This window comes from Mercenaria mercenaria, chromosome 3, assembly GCF_021730395.1.
Source record: "Mercenaria mercenaria strain notata chromosome 3, MADL_Memer_1, whole genome shotgun sequence".
Classification (NCBI taxonomy): Eukaryota; Metazoa; Mollusca; class Bivalvia; order Venerida; family Veneridae; genus Mercenaria; species Mercenaria mercenaria.
In genome coordinates, this window is record NC_069363.1 from 97,833,277 (window position 1) to 97,853,433 (window position 20,157).

At 37.1% G+C, this 20,157-nt stretch overlaps 1 protein-coding gene across 1 annotated transcript in view; it reads right to left on the minus strand.

Moving 5' to 3' along the window:
* Nucleotides 1–2,670: 2,670 nt before the first annotated feature.
* LOC128555991 (uncharacterized) overlaps nucleotides 2,671–20,157 on the minus strand; it is a 34,005-nt gene continuing 16,518 nt past the window's right edge. The window contains exons 5-8 of the mRNA XM_053539868.1: nucleotides 9,058–9,237; nucleotides 7,448–7,663; nucleotides 6,376–6,546; nucleotides 2,671–2,705 (exon numbers count right to left, since the gene is read on the minus strand). Of these exons, the coding sequence (XP_053395843.1) occupies nucleotides 2,671–2,705; nucleotides 6,376–6,546; nucleotides 7,448–7,663; nucleotides 9,058–9,237 (602 nt within the window). The remainder of the gene's footprint in view (nucleotides 2,706–6,375; nucleotides 6,547–7,447; nucleotides 7,664–9,057; nucleotides 9,238–20,157) is intronic.

Consider the following 20,157-nt stretch of genomic DNA (forward strand, 5'->3'; position numbering starts at 1 on the left):
AAAACTTGTACTTAACAGGAGGAAATTTGACAGTTCTAAACAAACATTGCACCACTTACATTGGTTACCGGTGAAAGCAAAAATTGAGTTCAAGCTACTCTGTTTCATGTATAGCTGTCACACTGGCAGAGCGCCTCTGTACTTAACAGAATTGCTTACAGAATAAATCCTAGTAGACAAGGTTTGAGATCGTCTTAAAATTCTGAATGTCGTTATGTTATTCCATACAAAGAGTGCAAAACATTCAATGATAGAAGTTTCTGTACAATTAGTCCAAAACTTTGGAATGAACTGCCGTTAGAACTACGCAAAAGTAAATCATTTGACACATTCAAAAAAAAAAATCTTAAGACACTGTATTTCAGAGATTTCGCGGCATTGTTTCAAATTTTTGATAACTGTTTATTATGCGAAAACAGCATGTGATAGTTCTTAAATTTTTGTAAAAGGTTTGACATTTCAACATTTATATCGCCAAGGTTTGTTTAATAAACGCACTTGTTGGTAAGGCTCTGTGGGTTGGGAAGTGTGTAGTATTTCTTTCTTAAATCGTATATGATGGCACCATTAACCGGGGGTGGGTGGGGGGGTTGAACCTCTATATACAGCCCGTCTGGGCGTACCAGATGCTTTAAGCACTGGTATTGGCAATAGGGGTAAAATGACCTAAATGGTAGGGGTGCGATCAGGACTGTTTATTACAATAAGGCTGTTATTATTATTGTTGTCATTATTAATATTGTTATAATAACTATTATTATCATTATTATGTACAACGCCATTGAGTATGTCATTGTATAAAAAAAGCGTTTAATCAAATTATTCAGTTTCAGTATGAATTCACTGAAATCCCTTTAAGTTTTACATTTTTCCCTTACATCTTTTGTTTCGTTGCAATAGATATGCTTTCAAAAATCTTCTAATTACTTGCTCAACTTATATTGCTTAATCGCGTCCAGTGCTTTAAAAGGGTCTTTTTACAGACTGTTTTACAATTAAGATGTGCCCCGCAGTAGTACAAGTCAGCTCTGTGTTACCGCACATATTGCCTTCATTTTGACTTCAGATATATTGAGAAAACCATTTAATGGAAAAACGAGATCAAAATAAGTTTCCTTAAACTTTGAAAAAAAAAAAATCTGAATTTTCAGTCTCATTTAGACTTACTGGATACAATTATGTACAGCCGCAATACTTCGAGGAGTATCAGAAACGCTTGCCTGGATCTTCGTTCAGAGTTTGTATCAACATCGTGTTACGTCAGAAGGTAACAATTTCTTGTTACAGTTAATAAAAGTAACAGAAAGACAAATCGGCAACTATTAACAATAACAAAATTCTATTCATTAAATTAAGTAGCAATACAAATATCTTCAAAATGTCAAAAGAGCCATAAAATCCAGTAATATGTTAAAACAGTTCAAATCCTGTCCAAGTCAAATTTAAATCCAGTCAGAACAAATTTTTCACACAGTTCAAAAGTAACTTTAGCATATCCAAAAATTGTAATTCTTCTCTTCAAAGATTACATTTTGAATCCACAAATTTCAGGAATCCTTCAAATAATCCTTCAAAATATTAAACATCCAAACTGGTAACACAATAACATTAAGTTATAAGGAAATACAGGAAAGTGTCATCAATATCTACGATCTCAGTTTTATACTCCAGGCCCCATGTTAACAAAACATTTTTCGGACTCGGCTGAGTTTGAGTTTGAAATTTTAATATCAATTTTACTAAAACTTCAAGGTAAAATCCCAACTAAGGCTGACCATCATTACTGAATATTCACTTGAAAATAGTTATTAACTTAAAATTTAGTTTTAATCATGCCATTTAAATATAAAGGACAAATAAAGTTTCATTATCAAACTCAGCCGAGACTGAAAATGTTTTGTGAACACGGGGCCAGGTTCTATATTAATTCCTAAATTATCCATCTCACCATTTATTTATCTTAGAAGGTTCCAGTATTTTCATGTAACACTAAGAATAAAAAGAACATTCTGGAAACATCAAGGGCAATCCTTTCTAAAAATAACTGTTTATCAGTATTGTTACAGAACTCAATAGAATATTCAGAATAAAAATCTACAAGATGTCTAAAAACTAAGCCAGTAATCATTAATTTGCCTCAGGGTAAAAGACACATACATAACAATCGATTAGAGTGAGGAACATGATATTAGATGTATTAAAATAAGTGTTTTTGATAAAACAGTTGCAGATATATATTTCAAAGATTAAAACTGCCATAGATTTTCATTCATCATTGACTGTCTGTCACTATTGTTTTTGAAAACGTGTAATATAAAGTTTGTTCTGGAAAATAGCAAAATACTTCTATAGTTACTCTAATCTTTTTAAAAACTAATTTTTTAATCAATGCGTGCGATTAATTTAAGACTGTGAATACATTTTCGTGCAAGGACACAAGCAAATGTAATCAAAGTAATTATTATACACATGTATATGAAATGTCATACTGAGCGATACCGTAACCAGTCGTCGCTGAGATGTTGTCACATGATATCGTTGAGATATGACTTACGTTGGAACGTACGTCTCACAGAGTGTAAATGGCATGAACGCTCTTTCGTAAAATTCCATCATGTTATAGATCTGTTTTAAAACCTTATTCTTTCACATATTGTTTCCCTATTCAATTCAATCCGCTTGATATGCCGGCGGTTCACTTTGATCTGAAAACACAATATATAAAAGAACTTTAAAAATGCTATTTTTTTACACGTATATACGGATATAAACCATATTTGTACTTCTTGCAAATCCATGAACCGCATGTAAACGAACAAAACGTAGTATTCAATTCTTACATTTACATTTTACGGCAGCTTGGTATAACTAGTTGTCAGCAGACAACATGCCGAGCCCGTCACAGGTAGTTACACATGATATCTAAGTCCACATAAAAATCCTTACCAGTAGAAATAGGTCACAATACACCTCAAAATTGAATGTAACGTGTCTGTTGTACTACAGAAGAAAAGTAATCTTGATTTTTTCCTGCGACCAGTAATGAAAAGTTACAATAAAAGCTATTTAAAGTAAGAACAAGGGAAGTAGTTATAGGTTCTTGCGCATGACATGATCGCGCATCATGATAGCGATCAATTGTGCCAAGTTACATCGAAATCCCACCAAGCATGAAAAAGAAATGATCCGGAAAATGCCACTCTTGTATCCAACATTGACCTCTAAGTGAGATCTTGACCTTAGACCTAGTGACCTGGTTTATGCCCGTGGCACTCTGTCTCATAATGGTAAATATTCCTGCCAAGATACATTAAAATCCCACCATGAATTAAGAAGAAATGCTCCGGACAAATAATTAGTCCTTTGACCTCTAAGTGTGACCTTGACCTTTGAGAAAGGAACATCTGGTTTGCACATGACACTCCGCCTTGAGGTTTTCAACATTCATGCCAAACATAAACAAGAGCCATGTTAGACATGGCCAATCCCCCCGCCGGGCATATTATAATTGAAGGCTAAAGTTCCTGGCAAGTTAGTGTCTGAAAGTATTAATTTTGGGGAAAGCTTTGAAGAACCATTTAGTTGTGGTCCGCATCAGGGGTTTTAAAGATATGGAAGAAAGAATAAGTCAGTGGTGAGGTGGTTTACTGCTAAATTTTATTAATTTTCATGAACAGTATAGCTATGATGTTTTTCTATATGGCTACTGTAAAAAGAAGGAATGGAAAGCTAACAGGGAACACGAGTGCCAGAATGTCACAATATATGACCGTCACAGCAAATTTCTTTACTCTAGCAGCTGTATTTGCAAATGGAATTTTAATTTTGTGGTTGTTTAGTAATCATTGTAAGTCTTTTGTTTTTCTAAGTCCACAAAAAACTCCTTACCAGGTAGAGATATCTTAAAATACACGTAAAATTGGAAAGTAACATCCATGTTGTACCACAGAAAAGTGGTCTTGTTTTTTCCCTACGGTCAATTATAAAAATGTTACAATATAAGTTATTTATAGTAACAACTAAGGGAAGTTAATCTTAAAAAAAAAAAAAAAAAAAAAAAAAAAATTGCAAGTCCACAAAAAAATCTTTACCAGGTAGAGATTGGTCAAAATACACCTCAAAATTGGATGTAGCATGCATGTTGTACTACAGAAAAGTGGTCTCGATTTTTCCGTACGACTAGTAATGAAAAAGTTACAATAAAAGCTATTTAAAGTAACAACAAAGGGAGGTAATTCTAAAGAAGGGAACTGCGCATGACACTTCGTCTCATGATGGTGTATAATTGTGCCAAGTTACATCAAAATCCCTCCATGCATGAAGAAGAAATGCTTCGGACAATGTCATTCTTGTATCTGACCTTTGGCCTCTAAGTGTGACCTTGACCTTAGACCTAGGAACCTGGATCTTGCGCATGACATTCTGTCTCGTGGTGGTGAACATTTGTGCCAAGTTATATCAAAATCCCTCTATGCATGAAGAAGAAATCCTCCGGACAATTTTTTTAAAGAAAATATGATAAAGGGGAATAACTCAAAAAATTGGCAAGGTAGAGTTATTGTTCTTGCACACTGCACTACCTCCCAATGTGTTCTATCAGTGTATGAAGTTTGAAGAAAATCCCTCCAGTACTTTTGGAGTTATGCTCCGGACAATTTTTTTTAAGAAAATAAGATAAAGGGGAATAACTCAAAAAATAGGCAAGGTAGAGTTATTGTTCTTGCACACTGCACTTCCTCCCAATGTGTTCTATCAGTGTATGAAGTCTGAAGAAAATCCCTCCAGTACTTTTGGAGTTATGCTCCGGACAAATTTTTTTAAGAAAATAAGATAAAGGGGAATAACTCAAAAAATAGGCAAGGCAGAGTTATTGTTCTTGCACACTGCACTTCCTCCCAATGTGTTCTATCAGTGTATGAAGTTTGAAGAAAATCCCTCCAGTACTTTTGGAGTTATGCTCCGGACAAAGATCGTTGCGGACGCACGCACGCACGCACGCACGCACGGACGGAGAGCATTTCTAATATCCCCTTCGCCTTTGGCGGGGGGATAAACAAGACTGGCCCATGCATGTCAAAGTTATGGTCCGAAAAAAAGGGACGGACGCATGCACGGACGGACGGGTGGACGGACGGACGGGCGCACGCACGCATATATCTAACCGGCAAAAGTGGCGACTAAGTCGAGCTCACCGCAAGCGGGCTCAACAAAAATAAACGATTTGCTAAACCCTTATCAGATTTTCAGTGCTTTGAATATCAAAAAACAAGTTTCAGGGGCCATAATTCCAAAGTGGCCTGGTAAATTTGGCTACCGGTATTTATCGAACTTGGCCGAGGACTTATTGGCAAATATATATTGTTCAAGTTTAGTGAAGATCGGATAAGAAATGTTTGACGCGGACAAGATGTGTGACAGACACACTGACAGACACACAGGCAGGTGTAAATCAATAAGCCTCCCACACCACTGTGTGGTGAGAGACATAATGATGGGAGACATAATAACTAATAAGTGTATCAGAATGTCCAAATATACGCCCGTCATAGCAAATATCTTTATACTAGCACCTGTATTTGCATAATGAAATGTTATTTATAGTAACAACAAAGGGAAATTAATCTTTAAAAGAAATCAATATAATATAAGTCCACATGAAACTCCTAACCAGGTAGAAATAGGTCAAAATACACCGTAAACTGGATGTAATATGCATGTTTTACCACAGAAAAGTAGTGTCGATATTTCCCTATGGCAAGTTATAAAAAAAGTTATTTATAGTAGATAAAAAGGGAAGAGCATTCCTCAATCTAAAAACAAGAAACTCTCTGGACAAAGTCATACTTGTATGTGAACTTTGGTCACTAAGTGTGACTTTGATCTTAAACCTAAGATTCTTGTTCTCGTGTGACACTCAGTCTCATGATGGTGAACATTTATGCAAAATTACATCAAAACCCCTTCATGCGTGAAGAAAAAATGCTCCGGAAAAAAATGTGGACGATTTCACACGGGCGTATAAAAAGGAATAACCAACAAAACCCATTTAAAGGAATGTATGATTGGCATTATCTTTCATTTATTCAATTTGTTGGATTTAACGTCGCACGACACAATTATCGGCCATATGGCGACTTTCTAGCTTTGATGGTGGAGGAAGATCCCAGGTACTCCTCCGTGCATTATTTCACGCGGGCATCTGGGTAGAACATCGACTTTCCAGCTGGATGGTTTCCTCACATAAAGAATTCAACGCCCCCGAGTGAGGCTCGAACCCACATCGATAAGGGGCAAGTAAATAATTTGAAGCCGGTGACCTTAACCACTCGGTCACGGTGTCCCCCATTGGCATTATCAACCACGAAAGGCAGTTACCATTAGCTGGCCGAAAGTATGTTGTCGAAAGTGACCAATAGGCAGGTGGCGACTCAAGTGGTGGTGGAGTATCCTCTTCTGGGTTGTTAGACGTCATATCCGATGGAAAAGCGGTAGTGTCGTCTGCTCGTTCATCAATGCCAGGCATTCTGACTACGGAGGACACTATCCCTGTATATAAAAGTGAAAGCAACCAATAACTTAAATACGTTTTGTAACAAAAATATACACCAAAATTAAAACACATACTTAGTAATCTGTTACAGCAGTTTATATACAAAGATGATAATGGAATTACATTTTGCAGGGGATGGGCTTTCCAACTTGCTCTGGTATAGGCCTTGAAATTTTACAACAATCTATACGTACACGATAATTAAAAACTTGCAAATTCATTTTCCATTCGATAAAGTTTACTAGGATTTGGAGCTGAGTGGTAGTCTGGCTTTGGAGACAACGCATTCGTATTTGATACAGCGGAGTACTGTCTTGGAATTTATTTCTTCTCGTCAGTTAAATGACCTTAAACCTTCAAATTTTACAGGAAAAAATTCAGGTCGTAATGACGTATCTTTACAGAACATCATTTGTTTTCAAACATCTACTTTTCATGAAAGTTCTATCATAAATAGACGTACAAACGAGAAGAAAATAGGGGATGAAGAGTTCCAAGTAAAATGCCAGTCAGTGGTAGTCTGCTACCCTAAAACGGCACATATATGCTTCTGTCCGCACAACAAACCCCTGCATTTGGTTTCGATCAGCAAAACCTGTCATAGTTTGAGTGAATATCTGAAAACTGTATCAAAACTGTATGAAAAAAATAAGGACCCGTGTACAAGGGACTTTATGATTTTACACGCGGAAAACAAATTTAGAACCGAATAACTATCTTATGACCTTGTTTCAGTTGAAAGTTAGCGGTCGGGAGTAATTTGCATTCCTCCAAAAAGTGCAAATTCTTTAGGCACAGACATAAAAAACCAATTTATAAATTAGTTTATTTGATTAAAAGATTTCTAGTTTAACGTCAGTATATATGTAAAACGCAAAATAAAAATTCCAAGCTTACCATTCCCGTTTGACGATTCCAGTTCTTCACGACCGTTTGTTGTGAACAGCGTCTCGTAATCCGGAGGATCCCAGGTGTTCTCAGTTTGATTGGTAGAGTCAGAGTTTGTCTCACGCGAAGTCGAATGCTGTGAGTCAACTGTCAAGGTTTGAGTACGTGACTGGATGTCTGTCATGCTGCATGTTATTGTGAAAGGCCGAGAACTAGACCGGTTTTCTATAAATGTAAAATGACATCTTAGAAATACATTGCGATATACCGTTTTTAATTCCGTTTAGTAGTACTTTGTAACGTGTTTTAAATCTGAAACAGAACAGTGTTCTAACCTATTCGGAACATGCGGACACGTGACTAACTGGGGCTGCAAAAAGAGTTCACATTAAGATTCGAATTCACTACCGAAACCACAAAAGAACAGGAATCACAAGTGTCCTAATTTTTTTTTTATATTAAAACTACTTAGAGAAGTGTATAAACGCTGGGTTTCCGCTGCTGAATGGTAAAGACCGTTGACTTTAAATTCGATCAGTTGTTTTTCACCTCCAGGCCTGCTGGTTCGAACCTTGCATCGGAAACTACGTAAGGAAACAATCCAGCTGCCTTACGCAAGGTCGGCGGATCTACTCAGAAGTCTACGCCAGAAATAACACCCAAGGGAACACCTTGGGAATTTCTCAAATGTTAAAACTGGACGGTCGTCATAAAATCCGAACTGTGTCGGTCCGACATAAAATCCAACAAAAGCATACATGTACACAGCCGTGTTCCTGTAATTGTGAACAATGTAAGTCATGGCAACGGTCAGCAAACGTGATTCTTGTTAAATGTTTGAATAGCTATCATAAGCATCGCGAGGCAGCGGCAAAATGTAAACAAAGTCATTTTAAAATTACTAATCTGTCTTGATGCAACATTCAATGTAAATTTTTCTGCCTTTTGGACATCACAAGTTGCAACTTTACAATAGATTATTTAAGAAAATCGTGACTTTTCTATTTTTCTTTGCTTCGTCACTAATTATATCCTACTTTTCTATATCTCATCTGTGTAGAACTTTTCTACTGATTATGAAAATATCAGTCTCTCGAAATTGTGTCCACCAAAGTTGTTTATGTTCACTTGCTAGGTACTGTCTATGTACATGTACATACTACATTTGACTTGATTTTGTATACCAATTCTTTTCTATAACCTGTTCATTACATGCACATGACAACCACATTATTCACGCTTCAGACAATCTACTGTAACATCAGAACATTCGACTTTCGTAGAGACAGAACTTGCCACTTCTAGACTGGACCTCTGTAGTGCCTCTTTTTTGCGCTTGCCGCACGTGCGGAGGAAGTTCAAATAGATATGAGCCGCGCCAAGAAAAAAACAACATAGTGGCTTTGCGACCAGCAGGGATCCAGACCAGCTGGGCATCCGCGCAGACTGGTCAGAATCCATGCTGTTCGCTAACAGTTTCTCTAATTACAATAGGCTTTGAAAGCAAACAGCATGGATCCTGACCAGACTGCGCGGATGCCCAGCTGGTCTGGATCCATGCTGGTCGCAAAGCCACTATGTTGGTTGTCTCATGGCGCGGCTCTTATGTACAAACTAACCGTGATGAGTTGTATCCCTTGGAATGTTTTCATCCATAAATCGACGTCTTATTGCGCGACCAATACCAAACACAAAACACAGAAAGAGAAGTATGCCTGCCACTATGAGGACAACAGTGCCCGAACCTAAACTACCACCGCCATCTGTGTTCGATGCATCAATTTTGACATTCGCAGTCGCTGAAATTTGAAAGATATCCATTATAAATTTCTAAGATGCCCGTGAACTGACATGCAAAACTTTTTTTAATTTTGTTTTACGAAATAACATTTCGTTTTTACGAAATAAGACTTCGAAAAAAGGAATTATTTATATATTTTTTTTTTTCGCTTCGTAAAAACGAAATTTTATTTTGTTAAAACGAAATGTTACTTCGTAAAAACGAAATCTGATTTCGTAAAAACAAAATGTATTTCATAAAAATGAATCTTTTTTTAATCTTTTTGTCGTAAATGAAATGTATTGCGTTATTTCGTAATCAACAAATGTATTTCGTTAACAAGAAATCTTATATCGTATTTACGAAATACAATTTTTAGTTTTTCTTTTCTTTTTTTACGAAATACATTCCGTTCTTACGAAACTTTTTTTTTGGGTGGGGGGGGGGGGAGGGTTACGCCGTTTTTTAACAGTATTTCGGTCATGTAACGGGGACAGTTATCCTAACCAGTGTTCCTTGATTCTATACCAGTACAATCCTGTTCTCAGCAAGTAACTGCCGACTTCCCCACATGAATCAGAGACATTTTTGCGACATTTAGCGGTGTTGCGACATTTAACGGTGCCACACACATGTAAATTTACGGGCACCTTAAATTTCGTTCCATCGCGAGACAAAATAATAAACATTTACAGTAAAAATTATTTTAAACTGGGGTACCATGCATGTGTATGGAACACCGCAGCTGTCTTATGTATGGACATATCATGTTGTCATGTAAAGTTGATAGAAAATATGTAATCTTGTCAGAGTGGTGTTTACTTGTCAAAACAGTCTCTTATCAAATTAAAAAAAAATATGTTTTCATGTCAAAGCTAAGTGTTTACTTGTCAAAACAGTGTCTTATTATGTTTAAAAGCTATGTTACCTTGTCAAAGTGTGGTGTTTGTCTACAGAAAAGCGAGACAAAATTCATTGATACTTTAACAAGATTACATACCCTTTTGATATAATAAGTTATTGTTTTAAAAAGTGAACTCTAAACTGTTCTGAATGATTTAACAGTATTTTTTTCTGCTGATACAAGCAACTTCAAAAGAAAGCAAATGTGACCGTAAAACATACATGTAAGTGACTCAAGTATCAGTTTTGTGATCAAGTTGATATTGATTTATGTCTGTTGATATATTGGCCCCAAGCTTGCCCACTTTAGTCAGAGGTGACGGAAAAGTAACTTTAGCCACGCTTTTACTGTATGCAGTCACATATTTATGCGTGAAGAACGTTCGCCTTGCACGGGAATCGAACTCGCAACATGCATATTGGTGGCATTGTGCCCCTCCCTCTTCCCCTTTCAGTTAATGGTCGATTTCAAACGTATGTTCCAGTGCAAAATGTGGTCTCTATCGTGTTCACAAGCCAAAGTTAGCAAATTGTGGCCCTTTAAGGCGCCATAACTCTGAAACCCATGATGTGATCTGGCTAGTATTTAATAGGAACCGTGATATGATGCAAATACAAGTCGTGTGCAAGTTTGATTAAAGTTGATAGCTAAATGTGGTCTCTATCTTGTTCACAAGCCAAAAATAGCAAATTTGGCGCTTAAAAGGGTCAAAACTCTAGAACATTTGATGGGATCTAGATATTATGCCAATGTAAGTTTGATTAAAATTGATTGCAAAATGTGGTGTATATCGTGTTCACAAGAAATTGTGGACGGACGACGGACGAAGAGCGATCACAAAAGAACACTTTGTCACTACATAACAGGTGAGCTAAAAATAATACAATTATATTTTTTTACATAACCTTTGCATGGACTGCGTGTTACACTAGTGTCGTCTATTGCTATGTCTCCAGTATATTCGGTCCCTCTTCTACCCTTTATTACAATCTGTAATGTATATTTTCAATTAGATTTATGGAACAGAATTAGATCAAAAACTTATGTTTACGTTTTCCTTTCTGACATTCATACATGCTAAATTGTTTAATTTTTATAACATAGTTACTTCTTCATTAGTCTATGTCATTTTCTTGTTTTCGTTCATGCTGTTATGTGACATGCACCACCCGGTGTATTAACTTGTGGTTGACCTAGACACTCCTTCTCAATGTGTTTATGGTGATATGTACAGAAGTGCCTCCTGGACGGGTGAAATTTGCTTACTCGTACGTATGAACAGCTAACAAAGTTTAAGACACATACAACCCCCCTTGTCACTATGCAGAATGCAGCATAGCACTAAGCATAATGAGTGTATCACATTATGATACCAGAGGGCGCTTTTTTCTTCGTGCTCGGAACCACGGAATAAATACGACACTGCGCATTTCGGCTATGTGTCCGGTGGCCGGCCCTAACCTATCTGATTTGTCTAGGCGTCCGGTAACCAAGTGTATCATCAAATATGTACGCATGTTATTTATTGCATTAAAGTAAGTTTAGTCACTTAAAAAGTTTTGGTCCTGCGGGTGATACGGCGTTGGCCGAGTTAACTTTAAGTCGTTAGTTCAAACCCAGCTGGTGGCACATTTTTTGTTTGTTTTCGGTTTCCTTTTAGTTTCAAACATGATTTCTGTTGGTTTGCTGAAAAAAAACATAAAGATTTAACATCTGAAACACCAAGTGAACTTTTGATTTTCGCTTTAATTGATTCCACGGGGCTTAAACATATTTCCTACTACAATTTTATCAAAATATTTTAATGGTATTCTTGTCAGATGTTTTTAGACGAAAAATGTTTTTAAAAACAGCACCATCAGGATTGTGAGTTTAGATCACATTATGAGGTATATATACGCAAACATGTAAATATACTGTATACTGCCTCGTTTGCTGGTTTTCTTGATCTTTAGTGGAATATATATTTAATTTAGCGGACTTAAGTTTACTCGTTTAATGCGAATATTTGTGTTTACATACATTTCTCCCTATACATGTAAATCTGTTTTAGTATAATAAATATGTCTATAATTGGTCTATACAACGCACATGCAAACGTGCACACATATTTGGTCATGTTAGATGACACACGGTCTAAATTCAGATGTATTGAGCGCTATACCCGACGCAATTTGATGACCAATACATCAAAATAAAGAAATATAAAATCTGTCTACTTTCAACTACATTTAAGTCAGAAATTCACTGCACTTTCTTAGAAAACACCAAGTAAAGTGTTATATATTGAGTAAAAACGTTATGTAGACGGGTAACAATTTCAAACAGGCGCTTGCTTAAATTTGTTAATAACGCCTTTGTTAACGCGACAATGTGAGAATACAGCATGTCCGAAAGCAACACGAAGATCTTAGAAAAAAGATGCAAGCATAGATCATTTCTCAGAATTAAGCATGTATGTACAGCAAACATAATATGGACAAAATGGTCATGTAACAATCCAAAATGGGATGTCAGAAGGAACATGAGGATCACAAATGCATACATGAAAATCGCAAGATTAGATTGGATGGAGGAAAGCACAATACACTTTTTGCGTGAGTAAGTTGTCTTTATATAAAACCATCAGTATATCACTTTTGAGCGTGTTTAACTATCCATCTACACTAGTGTGTCAGCAAAGACCTAATTAATCCGTCCGACTATAGTAAACACTTTAAAATTAGTGTGTCAGCAAAGACCTATTTAATTAGCGTGTTAGTTCGGCATACTAGAGTAAAAGCCATAACCTAGGTTATCAAAAAAGTCCTTTTAAAATACTTGGTCAAAGTATCCTATAAGAATAAGAATAGTAAACAAGAGTATCAGCAAAGCCCTCATGAGCATGTTCAGCTGTCCTTCTAGAGTGAATACCATATACTATTACTAGAGTATCTGCAAAGCCCGTATAAGGGTATTCAGCTGTTCTACTAGAATAAACACCAGAAACTAGAGTAGCAGCAAATCCCATCCCTGATCAATTAATGTGCTCAGTTGTCCTACTAGAGTAAACACGATAAACTAGAGTACATGTATTAGCAAAGCGCCAGCTTCCCTATAAGGGTAAACACGTTAAATTAGTGTATCTGCGAAGCTTCAGCTGTTCTACTAGAGTAAATACGACATAAACTAGAGCAAATTTGTATCAGCAAATATTCAGCTGTCCTACTACAGTAAACACGATAAACTAGAGTATCAGCAAATATTCAGCTGTCCAACTAGAGTAAACACGACATAACTAGAGAATAAGCAAATATTCAGCTGTCCTACTAGAGTAAACACGATAAACTAGAGTATCAGCAAATATTCAGCTGTCCAATTAGAGTAAACACGACACAACTAGAGAATCAGCAAGGATTCAGCTGTCCTACTAGAGTAAACACGACATAATTAGTGTATTAGCAAATATTCAGCTGTCCTACAAGAGTAAACAGAGTATCAGTAAAGGCTCAGCTGTCCTACCAGAGTAAACATGATAAACTAGAGTATCAGCAAATCGTCAGCTGTCCTATTAGGATAAACATGTTATACTAGATGATCAGCACATGATAAACAGAGCATCAGCAATGCCTCAGCTGTCCTACTAGGGTAAATATGATAAACTAGAGTATTAGCAATGCCTCAGCTGTCCTACTAAGGTAAAAATTATAAACTAGAGTATCAGCAAAGCGCCAGCTGTCCTGCTAGGATAAACATGATAAACTAGAGTATCAGCAAAGCGCCAACTGTCCTGCTAGGGTAAACATGATAAACTAGAGTATCAGCAAAGCGCCAGCTGTCCTGCTAGGGTAAACATGATAAACTAGAGTATCAGCAAAGCGCCAGCTGTCCTGCTAGGATAAGCACGATACACTAGAACATCAGCAATGCCTCAGCTGTATTACTACGGTAAACATGATAAACTAGAGTATCAGCAAAGAGTCAGCTGTCCTGCTAGGATAAACATGATAAACTAGTACCAACAATGCCTCAGCTGTCCTACTACACGGTGGACGGATAGCTCAGTGGTTTGCACACTGGCCTTCCAATCCTGAGGTCGGGGGTTCGATCCCCGGCAGCTACTCGGGAACTTTCAGAAACGCTTTTCAGTGTTTCCCACCCAATTAGAGGTGTACTTGTCAGGAACCCAGGCAATCCTTGCGTGTATCAGTGCTATACACTGGGCACGTTAAAGAATTAGGCAGTCTATTGGCAACGAGCTAGGCTAAGTTAGCCGGACAAGCCTGTATCTGATTTCTGATCTCTCTGTCGTGGGGTCTTTGTCTCACTATGTCCCTCTGGTCAGATCGTTCTGTGTCTGTACTAGTAGAGGATGCGTCCTGCTGCATTAGAACTATGTAAAGTGCCTTTGAACGTGAAATTGATCATGAAAAGGGCGCTATATAAATCTGGTATAATGATAATACTAGGGTAAACAAGATAAACTAGAGTATCAGCAAAGCGCCAGTTGTCCTACTAGGTTAAACATGATAAACTAGAGTATCAGCAAAGCGTCAGCTGTCCTACTAGGGTAAACATGATAAACTAGAGTATCAGCAATTACTCAGTTGTCTTATTAGGGTAAAGATGATAAAATAGAGTGACAGCAAAGCGTCAGCTGTCCTACTAGGTTAAACATGATAAACTAGAGTATCAGCAATTACTCAGTTGTCCTATTAGGGTAAACATGATAAACTAGAGTATCAGCAAAGCGTCAGCTGTCCTACTAGGATAAACATGATAAACTAGAGTATCAGCAATGACACAGTTGTCCTATTAGGGTAAACATGATAAACTAGAGTATCAGCAATGACTCAGTTGTCCTACTAGGGTAAACATGATAAACTAGAGTATCAGCAATGACTCAGCTGTCCTACTAGGGTAAACAGGATAAACTAGATTATCAGCAATGACTCAGCTGTCCTACTAGGGTAAACATGATAAACTAGAGTATCAGCAATGACTCAGCTGTCCTACTAGGATAAATATGATAAACTAGAGTATCAGCAATGACACAGCTGTTCTACTAGGGTAAACATGATAAACTAGAGTATCAGCAATGACACAGTTGTCCTACTAGGGTAAACATGATAAACTAGAGTATCAGCAATGACTCAGCTGTCCTACTAGGATAAACATGATAAACTAGAGTATCAGCAATTACTCAGCTGTCCTACTAGGGTAAACATGATAAACTAGAGTATCAGCAATGACTCAGCTGTCCTACTAGGGTTAAGATGATAAACTAGAGTATCAGCAATCACTCGGCTGTCCTACTAGGGTAAACATGATAAACTAGAGTATCAGCAATGACTCAGCTGTCCTACTTAGGGTAAACATGATAAACTAGAGTATCAGCAATGACTCAGCTGTCCTACTAGGGTAAACATGACAAACTAGAGTATCAGCAATGACTCAGCTGTCCTACTAGGGTAAACATGACAAACTAGAGTATCAGCAATGACACAGCTGTCCTACTAGGGTAAAGATGATAAACTAGAGTATCAGCAATGACTCAGCTGTCCTACTAGGGTAAAGATGATAAACTAGAGTATGAGCAATAACTCGGCTGTCCTACTAGGGTAAACATGATAAACTAGAGTATCAGCAAAGCGCCAGTTGTCCTACTAGGGTAAACATAATAAACTAGAGTATCAACAATGACTCAGTTGTCCTACTAGGGTAAACATGATAAACTAGAGTATTCGCAATTACTCAGTTGTCCTACTAGGGTAAACATGATAAACTAGAGTATCAGCAATGACTCAGTTGTCCTACTAGGGTAAACATGATAAACTAGAGTATCAGCAATGACTCAGCTGTCCTACTAGGGTAAACATGATAAACTAGAGTATCAGCAATGACACAGCTGTCCCACTAGGGTAAACATGATAAACTAGAGTATCAGCAATGACTCGGCTGTCCTACTAGGGTAAAGATGATAAACTAGAGTATCAGCAATAACTCGGTTGTCCTACTAGGGTAAACATGATAAACTAGAGTATCAGCAAAGCGCCAGTTGTCCTACTAGGGTAAACATGATAAACTAGAGTATCAACAATGACTCAGTTGTCCTACTAGGGTAAACATGATAAACTAGAGTATTCGCAATTACTCAGTTGTCCTACTAGGGTAACCATGATAAACTAGAGTATCAGCAATGACTCAGTTGTCCTACTAGGGTAAACATGATAAACTAGAGTATCAGCAATGACTCAGCTGTCCTACTAGGGTAAACATGATACACTAGAGTATCAGCAATAACTCAGTTGTCCTTCTAGGGTAAATATGATAAACTAGAGTATCAGCAAAGCGCCAGTTGTCCTACTAGGGTAAACATGATAAACTAGAGTATCAGCAATGACTCAGTTGTCCTACTAGGGTAAACATGATAAACTAGAGTATCAGCAAAGCGTAAGCTGTCCTACTAGGGAAAACATGATAAACTAGAGTATCAGCAATTACTCAGTTGTCCTATTAGGGTAAAGATGATAAAGTAGAGTGTCAGCAAAGCGTCAGCTGTCCTACTACGGTAAACATGATAAACTAGAGTATCAGCAAAGCGTCAGCTGTCCTACTAGGGTAAACATGATAAACTAGAGTATCAGCAATTACTCAGTTGTCCTATTAGGGTAAAGATAATTAAGTAGAGTGTCAGCAAAGCCTCAGCTGTCCTTATAGAGTAAACACGATCAACCAGAGTTACAGCGAAGCCTCAGATGTCCTACTAGAGTAAACACGATAAACTAGAGTAACACCAAAGCATCAGCTGTCCTACTAGGATAAACATGATAAACTAGAGTATCATGAAAGCCTCAGCTGTCCGACTTGAGTAACACGATAAACTAAAGTATCAGCAAAGCGTCAGCTGTTCTACTAGAGTAAACACAACAAAAACTAGAGCAATGACTCAGCTGTCCTACTAGGGTAAACATGATAAACTAGAGTATCAGCAATAACTCAGGTGTCCTACTAGGGTAAACAGGATAAACTAGAGTATCAGCAATGACTCAGTTGTCCTACTAGGATAAACATGATAAACTAGAGTATCAACAATGACTCAGCTGTCCTACTAGGGTAAACATGATAAACTAGAGTATCAGCAATGACTCAGCTGTCCTACTAGGATAAACATGATAAACTAGAGTATCAGCAATAACTCATTTGTCCTACTAGGGTAAACATGATAAACTAGAGTATCAGCAAAGTGCCAGTTGTCCTACTAGGGTAAACATGATAAACTAGAGTAACAGCAATGACTCAGCTGTCCTACTAGGGTAAACATGATAAACTAGAGTATCAGCAATAACTCAGTTGTCCTATTAGGGTAAAGATGATAAAGTAGAGTATCAGCAATGACTCAGTTGTCCTACTAGGGTAAACATGATAAACTAGAGTATCAGCAATGACTCAGTTGTCCTACTAGGGTAAACATGATAAACTAGAGTATCAGCAAAGCGTCAGCTGTCCTACTAGGGTAAACATGATAAACTAGAGTATCAGCAAAGCGTCAGCTGTCCTACTAGGGTAAACATGATATACTAGAGTATCAACAATTACTCAGTTGTCCTATTAGGGTAAAGATGATAAAGTAGAGTGTCAGCAAAGCGTCAGCTGTCCTACTAGGGTAAACATGATAAACTAGAGTATCAGCAATGACTCAGTTGTCCTACTAGGGTAAACATGATAAACTAGAGTATCAGCAATTACTCAGTTGTCCTACTAGGGTAAACATGATAAACTAAAGTATCAGCAAAGCGTCAGCTGTCCTACTAGGGTAAACATGATAAACTAGAGTGTCAGCAATTACTCAGTTGTCCTATTAGGGTAAAGATGATAAAGTAGAGTGTCAGCAAAGCGTCAGCTGTCCTAATAGAGTAAACACGATCAACCAGAGTTACAGCGAAGCCTCAGCTGTCCTAATAGAGTAAACACGAAAAACTAGAGTAACACCAAAGCATCAGCTGTCCTACTAGAGTGAACACGATAAACTAGAGTATCATGAAAGCCTCAGCTGTCCTACTAGAGTGAACACGATAAACTAGAGTATCATGAAAGCCTCAGCTGTCCTACTAGAGTGAACACGATAAACTAGAGTATCATGAAAGCCTCAGCTGTCCTACTAGAGTGAACACGATAAACTAGAGTATCATGAAAGCCTCAGCTGTCCTACTAGAGTGAACACGATAAACTAGAGTATCATGAAAGCCTCAGCTGTCCAACTTGGGTAACACGATAAACTAAAGTATCAGCAAAGCGTCAGCTGTTCTACTAGAGTAAACACAACATAAACTAGGGTATCAGCAAAGACCAGAATAAAAAAGACAAAGTATCAGCAAACCCGATTAAGCGTAGTCAGCTGCCCTACTTCATTAAACACCATCAACTAGTGTATCAACAAGCCTCGCTTAATGAGTGTTCAGTTGTCCTCCGAGAGTTTAGTTCTATACAATAAAATATAGTGTCAGCAAAAACCGTAATGAATGTAATTAGTTGTCATCTTACGATAAACATGATAAAAATAGTGTAAAGCATGTGTAGCGTGCACGGTTTAGCTCAGGATATGAAATATAATATAATTTTCCTATGGGCTTCCCTGCCAACTGATTGGAAAACAAATGATTTTTAAAATGATTGGTGACATATAAAATAATTAATGCTTATCAATCTATCTCAATTTAACTGATGATGAACACTCAGAATTCGTGGATGGGATCTTGTAGTTTGGCGATTCACAACAAACAATGCCTGAGGTGAATACCATAATTAAGATTTTACCTAAATACCACCAAATATCAAGTTATCGTCGAGGAACTTAAACAAAACGCAATGTTTTGAGTAAGAACCCAGACTATGATAGGATGTCAAGAACCTAATAGTATTTGGTAATTTATTATATCATTTAGTTTACAGCGATGTTATTCAGTCGGTAGCTTGGCAGATTCTTTAACATTTATTCTTGACGTTGTTGACTCCTCGATAGCCAGGCAGGTTCTGTTCACTTCGTGGCTCTGTCCTAGTATTTATAAGCTTTTACACAACTATAATGAATGAGCGCTCAATGAGTATGACAAAATGAAGTTCCTTAGTACAATGATCATCGAAGTGCGTAATTTGTCCTTAAATTATTATTTCTTTTCTAGGAATTCATGAACGATTAGTGCTTATTTCATTTAGTCTATCATCTAAAATATTGAATTATGACGGATGTAATAAGAAAAATTAAACTACCGTAAGTTTCAACCCGTATTTCGTAACTCTGCTTGAGTATAGGAAGCTGCACTCTATGACAGAAAATGTGCAATATAAAATCTATAAATGATGTATTTGCCAGTATTCAAACTAATTCGTCTCTGCTACTGAAAGCTGTGATCCTTACTTTACACTGTCTTAACGCTGATTTAAGCATTGTTTCAAAATATGATTTGATGTTTCATTTCAAGTGATTTTCTCAGAATTTGATAATGATGTGCCGATAAAGGCAGAAGATAAACCATACGTCGTATAGTTTTATACATGCAACTTTTAGCAACTGATGTACTATTAAGCTTTGATAATGTGGCAGCTGAGTCCAATAAGTCCAGGGGTGTTCAAAGATAATCCGTCACACATCTATTGTAAAGCAATTATTGGATTTACCTGTCTTAGAAAATAAACAATGTCGATTGTATTGAGGTCAACTGCCACATTATCAAAGTTTATTAGTAGAACGAAAAAACAGTTTCGAAAGCCAGTCTGGGGCGAATTTAAATAAGATCATGTTTATACAAACACTTCAGCAAAAGAATGATACAGGAAAATCTAAAAAAAAAACGTAAACGAAGTTTTACCATGCATTACAAAGTACCCCACTGTAAGCTATCAATTTTGATAACATTTCATTTTGAAATTAATGGGAAAATACGAGAAAATTATATAAGAGGTCATCACAATAAAGGAAAGTAATTGTCAAGAAACTACATCAACATTTCTTTTAATTGAGTCCTTATGACACACGGGCTAAAAATAGACTGGAAA